Below are 15,362 nucleotides of genomic sequence, written 5' to 3' on the forward strand. Positions count from 1 at the left end.
ATCCCATGATTGCTTGGAGCTGGAACATCTGCCTAAAACAGCAGAGCAAGGCTGAGATCCTGCAGTTTGGGTCTTGCTTCACTGTGCTGTTGTGTGGCCCATGAGGGGCTCTTGCCCTGGCCTCTGGCGGAGTGATACTTGCTGACTGTCTTCACTGCACTGGTACCGAGCATGTCTGCTGTATTTGATGGCAAGTAGCAAACACTTATTTGGTATACAAATGCTCTTAAATATGTTTACCTTGGTCTTTTTATAATTGCTGTGATTAATATTGTGCAAGAAACAAGTTTAACTCTAATTTTCTATATCTTTTATAATAAAGATGTCTTTGAAAGAATATTGGAACTAAAGGGGTCTCTTTGAATTCAAAGATGCTTTTACAACTTAGGTTCTGTATTTGGTGTTGTAGGGGTAGTTTGTTTGGAAAAATTTCTTAGCTCCAAGGGATGGGGAGGGTAGGGGAGGGAGGAACTTAGCTGACCTGTTGTAAGCACTTACTGTAGTTGTAGTGACACCCAGAGGCTGGAGAGGGGTTATGTTCTGTGTGAAGCTAGTGAGGAAGTGCCTGGTCCAAAGAGGCTTTTTCTTATAGTTTTGTCAGATGAGGTTCTAGGGAACAAAGGAATGGTGGTCATCCACTTCTTGACTGGAAACTAGTCTGCAAGATCATGTGGGAAGTCTGTGGCGTAAGGGGGCTTTGGACTTTTTCTAAAATCCTGACTTTGAGATCTTGTCTTTCTCTTGTACTGCTTAGAGACAGTATGGGAATTTTCTTCCATATTCTGTAAGCCATAGTAGGTAACAGTGGTAATAATCAGAATACACAAACTGATCCACGGGGGTGTTGAAGGGATAATTTTCAAGTTGCTTTTTGTGTACCCTCTGAGGCAGTTGCAAAAGGAAAACTGGATCTACCCTGCTATGCCTCTGTTTGGACTGCTGAGTCTCTCGTGGGAAGCATAGAATAGAATAGTTAGGGTTGGAAAGGACCTTAAGATCATCTAGTTCCAACCCCCCTGCCATGAGCAGGGAAAGCATTTGCTGCCTTGCTGTGTTAGCTGCACTACCTTGCAATTTTGCTAGCTTAAAATAATATTATCTGCTGCTCTTGGGGAATCTAAATCTAAACTATGTTCTTCTAGGCAGTGATTCCCTGGTAAAATCAAGTGGTTTGAAGCTTTCTGGACTATGATGATCTAATTCCTACTGCTGTAGAGAATTCTTCTGCCAAGATGACTCCAGCACACTTCTTTCACTGAGTCTTCTGCAGTCTTTGCTGCATTGTAGTAATGTGCAATGATCACATGCTGGTATTTGTCTTAGCTGCTTGTTGAGCTTTCCTAGGTCTGCATGTGTTCCAGTCCTCCCTCGAATCTGCAGAAGCTCTTTTCCTCCTCCCCTTGTTCTCGCACCCATGCTGATTTCTCCTAGCACTTAAACAAGCTGTGGCACAAGTGAACTCCAAGACACGGATCTTATCAAAGAAATAGATCTTCCTTTGTTCTTTTGTCTACTTCCTCACTTTAAAAACACACCAGACTACCATTTTGTGGAGTGCTACAACTGTCAGGTAGCTTGCCTGCCTGTGATAGAGGCTTCTGAGGAACATGTGTTGGCTTAACACCATTGCCACTGGTGGCTGCAAGCCTGGCTTAGAGAAACCTGAGCAGAAAGCAAACTTTGTGCAGTGCCAGTGTGAAACACAAACTCAATCCTGTGAAGTACAGTAACTGGCTGACATACTTCTGGTATTGCTACCGGAGAGACTTCAGCATGGTCTAGCTTGCCTGGTGCCTTATTTCAAGCTGGTTTTGTTTTTCTGTGTCTGAGGCACTTGGGCATTGCCAAAACTGTGTGAAACTGTCTTGAGCAACTGGCTAACAAAAAGGAGGGTAAAGCAAGGTTTAGTTTAAAACTGCTTGAGGACCAAAATTCTGTTACTACATGGCACAGACAGCAGTAACTCTTCAGGAGGGTGTTTTTATTTCTAATCAGATGCTGAGGACTGAACTTCGCTAACAGGTAGCTTGCAATGGTAAAATTACTGGTACTCCTGGCAGGGCCTACCCATGAGACTCAGACAACCACAGTGGCCTCTGGTGGCATTGGGTTTGGGTACGAGAAAATGTGGTTTATCAGTTGCCTTTTTTGAGTGCTCTGTGGTGCAGAGGGAGAATAGGACACTTTGCTCTGGTCTCTCCTACATCCACTATGAGATCTGTTCTGCTGCTGCTCTTAGGTGACCTTGTCAGATCTGCAGCTCCGGGTGGGCTCTGCTCACAAAGAAAACATTCTTTTCCTCTATCAGCTCTCCTGACTAGGTCCTAGAATACTTCTCAACTTTAACTTCTAGAGGACTGGTTCAGCACACTTCTGCTCCTAACCCTGAAGTGTGAGGAGTACATTTGGCTTGTAGTGTTGAGGCAACAGACTGGGTTAAGATGCCTAAAATCATCCTTCAGCACTGGAGATCTTGTAGCTACTGCTCATTTATGACATCTTCTTGGTTCCCTGAACTAGTGCCAGGTTACCCTTGCCCAGCCTTTGCTTTCCTTTGCAATAGCAAAAGAGATAAATGAAGCTTCAAGGATTTCTTTGTTCCCCTCTGTATCTGTCCTTTACTCCAACCTGGAACATGTACAGAAACAGCCTTCCCAACCTGTGCATTCTGTATGTTTTCACTCATGCTTCTCACCCCAGACAGGCCCATCAACTTTCATGTTGTCCTTGTCCTTCTTTATTTGAAAATGCTTCTGAAAATCAATATATCCCATCTTAAGATGTGCATTTTTCACTAAGCCTTAGAGCTTTTAATCACTCTTCCTTAAGAGCAGGCAGCAGTGTGATGTAGGTTTGCCTATGACCTTTGTGGTGGTACTTGTGGTGGGCTTTAATATAACCTTGGTTTCTGGTTGGTTTAGCCAGCAAATACTCAGAATGGGGAGCATTGAGCTTCCAGTATGTAAATATCCTATGGAAGACAAGCATTATAAGCATCAGGTCTGTGTGTTCTGACTCAGTGGCTGAGGTGCATGCATATATCAAATTAACCCTGCCTGTTAATTTGAATTTTAGTCAATACTCACCTGGACAGGTTGTCCCCTCCCGCATCTTTGGTCCTTCAGTTTTCCCTAGAAACAAGAGCTCCAATAACTTTTCTGTTTGTTCAAGCAGAAGCTTGTTGTTTATACCAGGCCTTGTCTGTAGGCAGACAGCTGTCTCCTGTTGGAGTATGCAAGGCTTTAGCCTTCCACACATGCTGGGGGAGGACAACTTCAAAACAGAGCAGTAAATCAGCACATTCTGGGGGTGAGAGGGAGTGGCTGTGTACAACTTGCCTGCCTGCTTCAGAACTGGCTTTTCACAAGTCCAACTTGTCAGGAAAAGCACCCTTGCATTTTTCTGCAGGTCTTTTGAGCCTTCTGGTATAACAATAGATTGTTGTCTAATGAGCTCAAAACAAGCTGGATTAACATCTCTTTATCCTGAATGCTTTGAGGGGAAAGCCATATGCAGGAAGCAGAACCATAGCTGGAGTATATCATAGGAGGCAGGTGCTGTTTGCCCAGCCAGTAATTTAATGAGTTGCAGATGGTGATTCATTTAAATTGTTTACTGTGTTCCTGAATGCAGTATTGGAAGAATGAAGACACTGGTCACCCTGCAGCCATTCGTGTGCTGTGTTGGTTGGGCTTCCCACAACTCAGCTGTTGAAAACCTATGTAATGCTTTTTGCTACTGAATAGCTGTCCTCAGATGTGTTTCTTAAGGTTTCCAGTACTGTATGGAAGTACTTCATTCTGCTATTCCTTTAAAAAAGGTAAAACTTTGCTTTTGGACAACAGGAAGGGACTGCAGCTGGGGTGCTGCTTGTTTCCCTTGTACCACTGTTCTCTAGCTTGTGTTTGAGGAGTGGTGCCAGCGTGTATTTTTTCTAAGACTGGAACTGGGACATGTTTCCCTCCATGTTGAGCAGTTGCTTAAGGTTTTCTTCTTTGGAATGTCAGGTGAAGTCTTTTCTGAACTTGGGAATTAATGATGTTAGTGGTCTAGTTGAAGGTGTCCCTGCCCATGGCAGGGGGGTTGGAACTAGGTGGTCTTTAATGTCCCTTCTGGCCTGAACCACTCTGTGATTCCATGATGTTCTCCAATACAAAGTTGTGGTCACACTGGCTCGAACAGGCACGCTGCTGCATCAGGTGTCTGGGGAAGGAACGTGCTTGCAGGCAGCAGGAACATCAGTACCTTTTCTCATGCAGTCACTGAAACAGAGCATGTTTTATTTTGCAGCACGCTTTAGCATGTGGAAGCTGAACAGTTTTGTTCAAATTACCCTGCTCTACTGTCATCAGCATGAAATTCAACTGCATCACAAAAGACATGGGAGGGGCAAAAGGTGAGGCTGGGTGACCTACACCTCCAGCAGGCATGTGCATGTGGCGTCAACAGCTGTGTGCCATGCGTGGTTCTCCCTGCACACTCTGGTGTTCTGGAAAGGTATGTTTAGCAAGAAGTCCTCTGTTGACACCACTCTTAAAACAGTTAACAACAGGCACTGGTTCCTTAGTGCTGCTCTGGGGATACGCGTGGGAGAGCGTATGGGTCTTTCTATGGCAGCAATGTTTGCACATCATGTTAAACAGCTTCCCTGTGAGCCACTGTTCCTGTGACAGCTGTGCAGAGGGCTAGCATCTTCCCTTACCTTCTTACTGAAACCAAGATTCTCTTCAAAGATATCATGGGGAAGTGGAGAAAACATGAGACTGTCAGCTTATGAATGTAATCCACTGATGTTCTCATTTACACATCACAGAGAAGGGAACCCAGAGCCTGAACCATGTCAAAGTGGCTTTTTTTAATCTTCAAGAAAAACCCTAAACTGTCATATCCTGTTTGCACCAAAGTATGTATTGATCCAAAAATCAAAGCCCAGTGGGCTGCTTTGTTTATTCTTACTGCTCCTCTCTATTAATAAACAGTTCCAGTGGTTCATTTGAAAGAGGGATAACTGCTTGTGTAGAAGAGACTGCTGGTTTTCAAGAGAAAATGGAGACTTTACAGAGGATTTTTCTCTTGCTATATAGCAACATGAATAAAAGCACTACACTTGCCCTGCCTGCCTTAAAGTATAAAAATCAGCTGAGCCAATGGCAGAAGGATGTGTTTTTTCTCTTGTGTGTTACTGCCAAGGCGCACTGTGTATTCAGTACCCTGCTGTAATTATAAAGATATCCATATTTTCAGTCAACTTTATTGATAAAATAAGTTTACTGTACAGTACACAATTCTAGCCATAAATTCTTTTCAAGCCATCTGCATTACAAAAATAACAGGTATGCAATGAAAAATAGTCACTCCACACAGCGTGAAGGTCTGTAAAATCCTAAAGTGATCAGGTCAGGGGGATGAAAGGGGAGACGTATCAAATGTGAAGACTAGGAGTAGATAAATTAAGTCACATTTTTCTTTACAAAAATAAACACTAATCAAGCATTATTTCATAATAGAGCAACCTTAAAGAACTGCCACAGACTAACACCCCCTCTCTGCTATACAGTGCTGGACACTGATCTTGAAAGACAAACCAGACAGCCAGGAAATGGCATTCAGCATTAAATGGATATAGATGTCTGAGACCAGTCAATGGCTGAAAAGACAAAAAAGGAATAACTTAATCAGCTGAACCCCAAACTTCCTGGAAGTTTGCAACAACAAAATGTTCCACTGGAAAAAGGGTAAGTCGCTAGCTTGCAAGCTACAGCAGGAAAAAAAGCACTGGCAAGGTTTTACAGATGCTAATAGCAGACAAGGCTGTTCTGTGCTTGAGCTCAAATGCTCCCCCAAAAATTCCCCCCAGGTGTTTAGTAAGTTTGGAAATGGTTAAAACTTTTTGTTTTCTCATGTACATGAATGTTCTCAATCTATTCTTAAGCCTAGAAAGAGGCTGAGGTGCTCTGGAAAGAGAAATAGTAATTCCTCAACCTATTTAAAAATACTGTAAAAATGTGGAGAGCATGAATTTATCTGTCCTTTCAACTGCATTTCCTCCCATCTGGATTGGTTCATTGAAAACCAGCATCTATTCTATCTCCCAAACATTCCTTTGCCACCACTTCACTTTTTTCTCTTAAAAGTACTATGGGAAGGGGGGCAGCAACAGAACAAAAAAATACTAAGTTCCCTGTAAATGAGTCCATTGAGCTCTGGAAGTTTACCCTTAGAGCTGGGGTGAGTTTACCTTGAGCCCAGGGAAGCTGTACCATTTCAAAGGGAAATTGTATTTGAAAGTGACACACTTCAAAGTGTTTGGTGCTTAATTCTTTCTGCATTGTTGCAACTGAAACTCAAATCTGACTAATAGTTGATTTCAGAACAGGGGTTCAACTCATTTTGCTACGTGAGGTATTAAACAGCCAAAATACTCAACTGCAGGTGGTATTTATAAATCTACAGTTGTCTGTGGTTGAAAGCTTTCACTCCGCTGCTTTTGAGTGTGCTTTCCAAGGAAAGAATACACTAACATGCTGGACAAAAAGTAATGATACCTGTCAACAATAGTAGGAGTTTTCTGGCTGCCTAGATCAAGAAGGGATAGTCAGACAACCAAAAGCCAAATATGAAGTATTCTGGCATCTCTTTACTACAAGCCTGTCTTGTGTAGCACAGCCATTCAAATCTGCATAAAACATCAGCTGCACTTTGATCTAGAAAAGCTAATTCCTCTTCACTTCTGCAAGTATTGCAGGATTAAAAGTGAGCAGTCTATTTGTCAGTATAGCATAGTGAAACTTTCCCTAGTGCAAACATAACACATACCCGGAACTTACTTAAAAACCTTCCTGATGACTATTTAGCACTTAAGAATGAAAAATTAAGAGTACTGATTGCGGGTTGCCAAATGATTGCAGAAATGCTGCTGCTGCTCAGGCGCTTTCAAATTGCCATTTCCCAGTCAGGAAGTTTGGGCAGGCAAACTAGCTGGGACTACTGTGGCTTCTTACTTACAGAGAACTGAGCCTGGGTTTCTCTCATAAAAGTAAAAGTGAAGGCAGAATTATACTGTGCCATCTCTGTTTCAGAAACCAACAAAGCGGGAGCAGCTCCCTTCATGTTTTGAAAATACAATTAAGTAGACATGTTTTAAAGAATCTTGTTCAATTTAAACAAGGAAATATTGAAAAACAGCAAAAACATTGCTTATGTTTGGATGATCAACCTCGTATTTGAACAGGCTAAGTCACAGGCATCCTTATGTTTTAGGCTGCCTGTGCACCCCTTCCATTAAACAGGTTTGTTGCAAAATGGGAATCTATTAAAAACATGCTAAAAGGAAAAAACGTGATGTGGATCATGCACAAAGCATATTCATAAGTTACTACTTTTTAGCCAGAGATCAGACTTTAAAGCTTACCTTCATTATATAACAGGCACACTTTGTATGAGCAAGGATTTAGCTAAATTCTGTGAAATTTTGTCTTTTGTCTGTAAAATGATGTCATAGAAAAAGAATTTCCAATGGGGCAAATGCATGAATCCATTTCCTATGGAAGTTAGATCTATGGCAATTAATCTGTCCCTAAGGCTTTTGCAGAATACCAATTGTAATTTATCTTACATAGTATAAAAGCCACTAAACCGCAGTTTAAGATGCATTAGCTTGCTGGTGCCCTATTCAGTAACAAGTGCTTGACAAGTGACCCCTGATACTCAGTTTGTAAAGTGTGCAATTGAAGCTTGTGGGCTTCCAGAGTCTTCAGCTTTTCCTCAGGCTCAAATCACTGCTTGTTACTAATCCTGACAGAGATGTGCTCTCTGATGCATCTTCTTTCTTGAGGTTCAGAAATGATTCTCTGGTTATTTGAAGAATTTCTCTCAAGCCTTTGTTTTCCTGCTGTAACCAGAGAAAGAAAAAGGTATTTAATAGAACTCCAGAAAGAAGTCAAGATAACTCCATTAACAACCTCCCCTCTACTCCAAACGTATGTAAAAGGACTAAAATACTGTTTTGCAGTCAGGTAGTGCTATCTTACATTCTAAAACTGAGAACTTCAGGTTTCTGACCCTCTTGCTCTCTTGAATGGGCATTAAGCATTAAAGAAAAAGCTCAAAACACAAAGATGGTTAAGAAAAGGGTGATTAAATTGCATTTAAAAGTAACATCTCCTGTTCTTTCCACACATGCTGTCCCATAATTAACTGCTTTGCTGGCGCTTAATCAAAGAGCAAAAGTGTGGATCCTCCAATGCTAAGCAAGTGAGAACCCCCCAAAAGCACAACATTATTATTAAAAAAAAAAAATATTTAAAAGCCAGAGGTATGGGTATTATTATTTGCACCCTAGTGTCTTCATTAGGATCAATTTGTATAATTTTCTAGCTTTTGGTTATGCTCTTGGAGACTTCAAAAAAGAGAAAGCTCTAAGCCAATATGTAAATTCTTTATCACCAGACATCAGTCATAGGTATCACTTGTGCAAGACTTGAGGCTAAGCCATAATGGGAAAACAGCACTTAAACTCCTCCAACAAGCAAAGTGTAACAAAATGGAAGTGTGAGTGACTGATACAGTAACTTGTAAGAGATAAAGTAACTGAATAGAAATAACCATGATAATATTTACTGCCTTGCTCTTGGTGCCATTGCTGTTTTGTTGTCGTACTTACTTCAAGCTGAAGGATTCGTTCCTGCTCCTTACAACCATGCTTTTCATCGATTTCAATGGCTTTCCTCATTACTGCTGCCATTTCTGTAATTTGGTCCACATGCACTTGCAGCTCCTATGACATAAAAAGTAAACAATGACGGGAGTGTTGGTTGACAAGCAGCTCAACATGATCCAGCAGTGTGTATTTGCAGCCCAGAAACCAACCATGTGCTGGGCTGCATCAAAAGGAGCATGACCAGCAGGTGAAGTGAGGCGATTCTACCCCCTCTGCTCCACTCTCCTGAGACCCCATCTGAAGTACTGTGTGCAATTCTGTGTCCCCAACATAAAAAGGACATGGAGTTGCTGGGAGAAAATCCAGAAGAGTCCACAAAGATTATGAAAAGGCTGCAGCACCTCTGCTATGAAGACAGGCTGAGAGAGTTGGGCTTGTTCAGCCTGGAGAAGAAAAGGCTCCAGGACACCTTTTCCAGTACCTAAAGGGAGCCAATAAGAAGTCTGGAGAGGGACTTTTTACAAGGGCATGTAGTGACAGGACAGGGGGGAATGGCTTTAAACTGAAAGACAGGAGATTTAGATTAGAAATTAGGAAGAAGTTCTTCCCTGTGAGGGTGGTGAGACACTGGCACAGGTTGCCCAGAGAAGCTGTGGCTGCCCCATCCCTGGCAGTGTTCAAGGCCAGGTTGGACAGGGCTTTGAGCAACCTGGTCTGGTGGAAGGTGTCCCTGCCCGTGGCAGGGGGCTTGGAACTAGATGAGCTTTAAGTCCCTTCCAACATAAACCGTTGGAAGGTTTCTACGATAGTAAGGTTGGAATAAAGGACAAGTTGAGGAGAGGACAATGAAAAAAAAAAAGCTTCTGGAAACACCATTAAAATATTTGTCTTAACTGACCAACTATCATGTCAGACTATATGTGTCTGACCTGACTCTTTTGACAAATTCACAGTAGTTACTAACTAATATTGGGGAAAACAGAATAGTAGAACTGAAATGAAGAACAGTTTAGACTGAAGTTAAATCCCACTTTTAAATTGTGAGTTTGTCTGAAGGTCCACACATCTAGCAGATGATCAGCTTGCCTTTAAACTACCAGAAATTATTAAGTTACCATGAAGAATTGCCTCTTGTGGAGTCATAAACTTGATCTGACCCAAATATACTTTACTAAAATGAACATCATCCCTTTCCATCCTTTCCTCTCTGGCACCTCAATTGCCAAAGCTGTTGTTCAGCTGTTTACTTGTTAAACACCCACTCAGAGCAGGAGAGAGGAAGGGGGAGGGATGAGGATAAAACTCGCTGTATATCTTTATTTTCTTCTCTGTTTCCACTGAAGATGATGAGATGAGACATTGTTTTGGTTTTTTTTTTTTTTTTTTTTTTCCCAAAAAACCCCTATATTTAGCCTGAAAGAAAGCTGTGATCAGTGGTAAAGAAGCTGTGATCAGTGGTAAAGAATGAGTTGGTGAGGACGTACCCTTGAGAAGGGCTGGGAAGGAGTTAGTGAGTTTTCGATATACTGACTCCTGTCTTCCCTACTTCCTACTTTGCCAGCTTACGTGGCCTCTTGATCAATATGATTCAGGACCTGTTCCAAGGTCACTAGTGCTAGACCAGATGCTAACACAAAAGTGTAGGGTTCTACTCTGGAAAGCACACATGCAAAACTTTGATGCTGTAATGCCAAAGAATGCAATGAAAGTGACAAAGATAGCCTCAAACATCTATGAACACTCCTTGCATTTCTCTATTTTGTGGTTTGGTTTTTTTTTTTTGTTTGCCATATATTGTGGGATTTTACTCTCCAAAGAGGAAACAAAAAATGTTTATAGGCCTTGTTTCAGCTGAGCAGATATAAACAGGACACTTTGATCAGGGTCATTACTACCAAGACACACATTTCTCTTGCATACAACATAAAAGAAACTGTTCCTCTTTTTAAAGGAGGTGATTGTTGATCTACTGAAATCAACGATTTTGTAATAATCTTTTGTGAATAGGCATTGAAGTTAAGAGCTGGCACTTGAGAAAACAGCAGCTACTGGTAACAGTGAGATTCATTCCTTAGGCGTGATGGATTTTTTTCTAGTTGATAAGAGAGAAGTATTTAAACTGCTTCAAGATTGTTCAATCTTACTGAACGTGAAGGTTGATCAAAAGAATAAAGAATGAAATTCCAGAAATCCAAAGTGTCAGGTTAAGGGTGATAAATCCTCTTTATCAGGCATTATTGTGGGATAAGATTTAACCAAAATGTTGAAGCCTATACCTCCTGTTTAAATAACATTGTTTGATATTTTGTCTCATCCCCCCCAAGCTTTTCATCCACAGAAGTGTTCCTGAAATGGGATTTCAAAGTTCGTTTCAGGACAGATGTAATTTTACCCTCTTGTCTTGGTACTCTGAGGCTGTAAGATATGTTATAACATGTGCTAAAGTAACTGCTTTTGATAAAGATATATAGCTGTCAGTTTAAGGAGTTTATGTTGAAGATGTAGTTCTAATCCGGTAATTTTTTTGATACCAATCTAAGTAGCCCCTTTGATTTCAATGACACTAATTACATACGTGTGATTTTGTAAGGAAATAAGAAAGCACCGAGTTCTGAAACTTTGTTTTCACACTATGCAGACCCTAACTCTGCTTTGCAGACTTAGTTTGTTGAGGTCAAAGATTATTAAACACTTAGGACTAACATTTGTTTACACAGTTACACTGCACTCTGATGATCACATTGCATTTAAAATGTAATATAATGCTTTGTTAGAAAGGTCCTATTTAGATCTGTCAGTAACCTCAAATCATGAGTTTTCCTCAAAATACATGAAAAAACCCTAAACAGTATATTAATGCTATAAAAACATATTATCATATGTGAAGCTGCTGAATACTCATACATACACCTCATTCACAATAGTTTACAAAAATGTTGCTTAACAGCACTTTGCTTTTCTAGCTTTCAAAAGCCATAAGATGAAGCAATCTTTCACCAGCAACTTTCACCACCCTTCAAGGCTGCCCTAGATTCTACTTAGCAATCTTGATCAGTACTGAAACGAGAACCAAGGATTGAAGCAGGAAAGAGGAGAAGTGTATATTAAGTTATCGACCATTCAAAAGGGCTTTTAAACCCTTTTTCTTTTAAATTTACGATATTTAGGAAGGAAAAAAAAAAAGAATATTGAATCTAAAAAGCTTACTCCTCTTACTGTCCCCAGTAGACACAGGTTTACTAATTATTTGAGTCATGAGAGTAAGTTAAAACCAGTCTAAACTTCTGAATTACTAAGTTCTGTGGCCTGTGGAAGTATAATAGGACAGTTGCATTAAAGATCGAAGCAAAACAAAAGAAGTAGGATAATGTAATGAAATGCTACCTGTTAAAAGCTTAAGTAAATGAGAACCTAGTAAGGTTGACTTGACTGATCAAGTTCCTCTTTGTGTTTCATGGACTGGATTATAAAAGTTAGGACTTGGTAGTACAACGAAAAAAAACAGAGACAAAATAAGCTTTAAGCTGATCCACTACAAACTAACTTAAGTGTCATCTAAGAAAAACAAAGGGAAAAAAAATGCCAACGAAACAATTAAGTTATTACCTTGGAATGTTGCTCTTTTAACTTCATTATTATACTTGGATCATCCTTTTTGCTCGCCATAAGCAACCTAAACATCTGTTCTCTGTACTTGCTCATTATGAGTTCCAGAGCAGACTGGTGTTCTTCAAGAGATGTGCGTAGTTCTACACAAAATAATTTTAAATTCAGTTAGAGCTTAACAGAGAAGGATTGAAACAAAATACAAAAGTACTTCAGCTTGAGAAAACTGACAAAAGCCCTTAATCAAGTGTTCCCTCTTCTTGCACCATAAAATCTACGTAGGCTCTGCAGATGTCTTCAGTGGTGACTGCCCTGGGAAAATTCTTGTCAGAAACAGAGGTCTTTTGTTAATAAGACTTCATATTCAGTCCCTTTAGCTGACATAAGCCATCTTGAGTGTAGCTGAGCCTCTTTACTCTAGCTGCTATAAGCAAAACTGTATAAAAGCTGGAAAGAAGTATACAGATCTGTTTTAATCTGATAAAATAAGAGTTAAAAAATGCTTGTGTTCAAAATATACTAAGTCAAAAGACAAATAACTCCTGAGATAAGACGAGATTCATACAAATTGAGGTAATTGAAGCTTTTGCTGAATATAATTGTTAGAATAAGTAAGGTATCCCAGGAGGAAGAGTTAATTCTTAGTGTACAGAATTCCAGAAGGAATTATACTACTGTGCTTACACTACGACTTGTCCTGACTGCTCCTAAATTAGTCATTTTTAGCAGTGGGAATTTCCAAATAGATACCTGTATTGCAGAATTAAGTTCAATTTATCTCCTCACTTGTGCTAAACATTAGAAAAGGACTGAAAAAGTAATTTTCCACAACTCTCACTTTTTGTCAATCGCAGTCCCAGTGGTTGGACATTAGGACTTTTTATTAGATTGTGTTATGATTAGTTAAACTGACAAACTGAGACTAGAAGAAAATCTTTCTTCAACAACAATTGTTTTGAGAACAGATCAATGGTGAAAGTATCACTGATTCCAGTGGTGCAGGTTGGAACTTGAAAACAATAGAGTATCATTTTACCTTTATTTTCCTGTTGCAATTCCCTAATCTGTCTGTTTTCTTGTTGGATACCCATCACTAATGTAGACCGAGGACGATGTCTTGCTACTTCATTAAGCTCTTGAATTTCTTCTTGGTACTAGTTATTAGAAAAACAAAACCAAAATAAAACAACCACAATATATTTGAGTAACCAAAGGCAAGCATTAATCAGCAAGTCACAAAGGAGCAGTTCTGGTCTGTAACCAGCAAGATAATGCTTGGTTTTAAAATAATGTTGTTAAATGAACAAGAACACTTCTAAGGGTGTTGCTAGCATACTGCCCTTTAGAGACACAAAAGTATCACCTTCCTTTCATACAAGTTTCATACCTTAGATGTGCGCAGTGGGCATTAGTTAACCTTCAATTAATGCAGGTCAAGTTCACCATCAAGTAATTTAAAACTGATATACATATGGTAAAGAAAAACCAGGAGCTATTAACCTCTAGATATTTACTGTGGCTTCCCAATACCTTAAACCATGAGGTTGTACGGGTACAAGTCCCATGGACCTGAATGAAGGGATCCTGACTGTCAGCAGATGGGTAAGTTTAATGCTCTCAATTTGAAGTCATCAAGCCTCTGCATGACTGGTTTTACAAGGATAAAGCACATGCAGGATTTTATTACTTTATAGGCCCATGAACATGTCCTGTGGTCTATTAAAATGACGGGATGAACTCTCATGTGGAAAGTCAGTAGACACCTTTATGCTCTTCCAGGAGTTTTCTAGTGAAGAATCTAATGACCTGCTTTGAATAGCTTAACATCAGAATGGAACTGATCACAAAAAAAGCCTAAGAGGCTACTTTGAAACAAAAGGAGTTAAAAGCATTCTGAACAGAAGAAAGCATGACTGGGCCTCTGTACGATTACGTGTGCATGTTGAAATTAATAAAACAAGTAGTTTCACTGCAGAGCAAAGCACAAGACACCACACAACGGTTTGTAAGATACCAACCCAATTTTTACCAGTGTTCTTCAAATAAATGCCAATTTCAATATTTAAGGTGGAGTCACAGAAAACTTCTTCACAGGATCAAACTAAATACATAAACAACCTATTTTTAAATTATAGCCACACCTCTAATGAAAATACCTAGTATGGTATTAAAGGATTAATCAAACAACACACTGGTTTTACACTGCACAGCAGCAAACAAAAATGATCTTAAATTGTGTGTTTCCACGTTGTTCTCTTAATGGAGAAAACAAAGTTGGAAAACAAACCTGTTTCATTGCTTCAACCCGTTTGTTAAGAGCTGTAGTCTGTTCAATCAGAGCTTCCGCTGCGTTGTCATGCTCCCTCAGCCGTTCCACCAGTGCTTTCGCATCTGCTAAGGCTTTTTCGATTGTGCAACTCATTTCTAAAGATTAGAAACGTGTTATTTTCACACCACTGCCTGTTTGCTACACAGAGAACAGCTACCTACATGAAGTATATATATATATTTCTAGACTAAAGCAGCTGAATAAACCTTTCTCTCAGAAACATCCATTTTGTAGTATTTTAGGAGTAGGAAGAAATTATGCCTCAAGTATTCCCTAAAGTGTGCCTTTCCTTTTCCTCCTTTTTAATTGCTGTTGAGACCACATATCAGAGCAAGGAAATGAATGTAAACTTTGTGTTTTGAGGGGAGTCTCAACATACCAAATGCCAAAGCAAAACTATTGAACATATGGAGCAGCACATGTGCATGTTTTTCTGTAAGTAGCAGAGAAAAATATGATTACATAACTGTTTCAGTTTTCAATACTACCTTTTTTTTTTTTTTTTAAAATGTGCCCTCCTACCAGTCAGATATACTTGAAGATATTTGAAAAGTAGAACTCCAGCACAAAAGACAATGCTAAAGGATTAGAGTGGACTGGAAGATTTTGATGCATTAAATAAGCAGAGAAGGAAGAGCTCAAACTGACAGAATAGATACTCAGGTAATAAACAGAAAACTAAAGGCTTGTGTTTTCTTCATGTCTGTAAAAAGAACACAAACATCATGTTTCTCTGCATGGAATGGAACTGTAATGTTTTCAGCAGGG

At 39.8% G+C, this 15,362-nt stretch overlaps 1 protein-coding gene across 1 annotated transcript; it reads right to left on the reverse strand.

The window, feature by feature from the left end:
* Window positions 1-7,233: 7,233 nt before the first annotated feature.
* FGFR1OP2 (FGFR1 oncogene partner 2) lies at window positions 7,234-14,687 on the reverse strand. The gene is made up of 5 exons (XM_010015904.1): window positions 14,553-14,687; window positions 13,302-13,419; window positions 12,266-12,408; window positions 8,663-8,776; window positions 7,234-7,891 (listed from the first exon to the last, which is right to left on the reverse strand). The coding sequence occupies exons 1-5, from the start codon at window positions 14,685-14,687 to the stop codon at window positions 7,754-7,756; spliced, it is 648 nt and encodes a 215-aa protein (XP_010014206.1). The 3' UTR covers window positions 7,234-7,753.
* Window positions 14,688-15,362: the final 675 nt, after the last annotated feature.

Source organism: Nestor notabilis, unplaced genomic scaffold (genome assembly GCF_000696875.1).
Source record: "Nestor notabilis isolate BGI_N333 unplaced genomic scaffold, ASM69687v1 scaffold9506, whole genome shotgun sequence".
NCBI lineage: Eukaryota > Metazoa > Chordata > Aves > Psittaciformes > Psittacidae > Nestor > Nestor notabilis.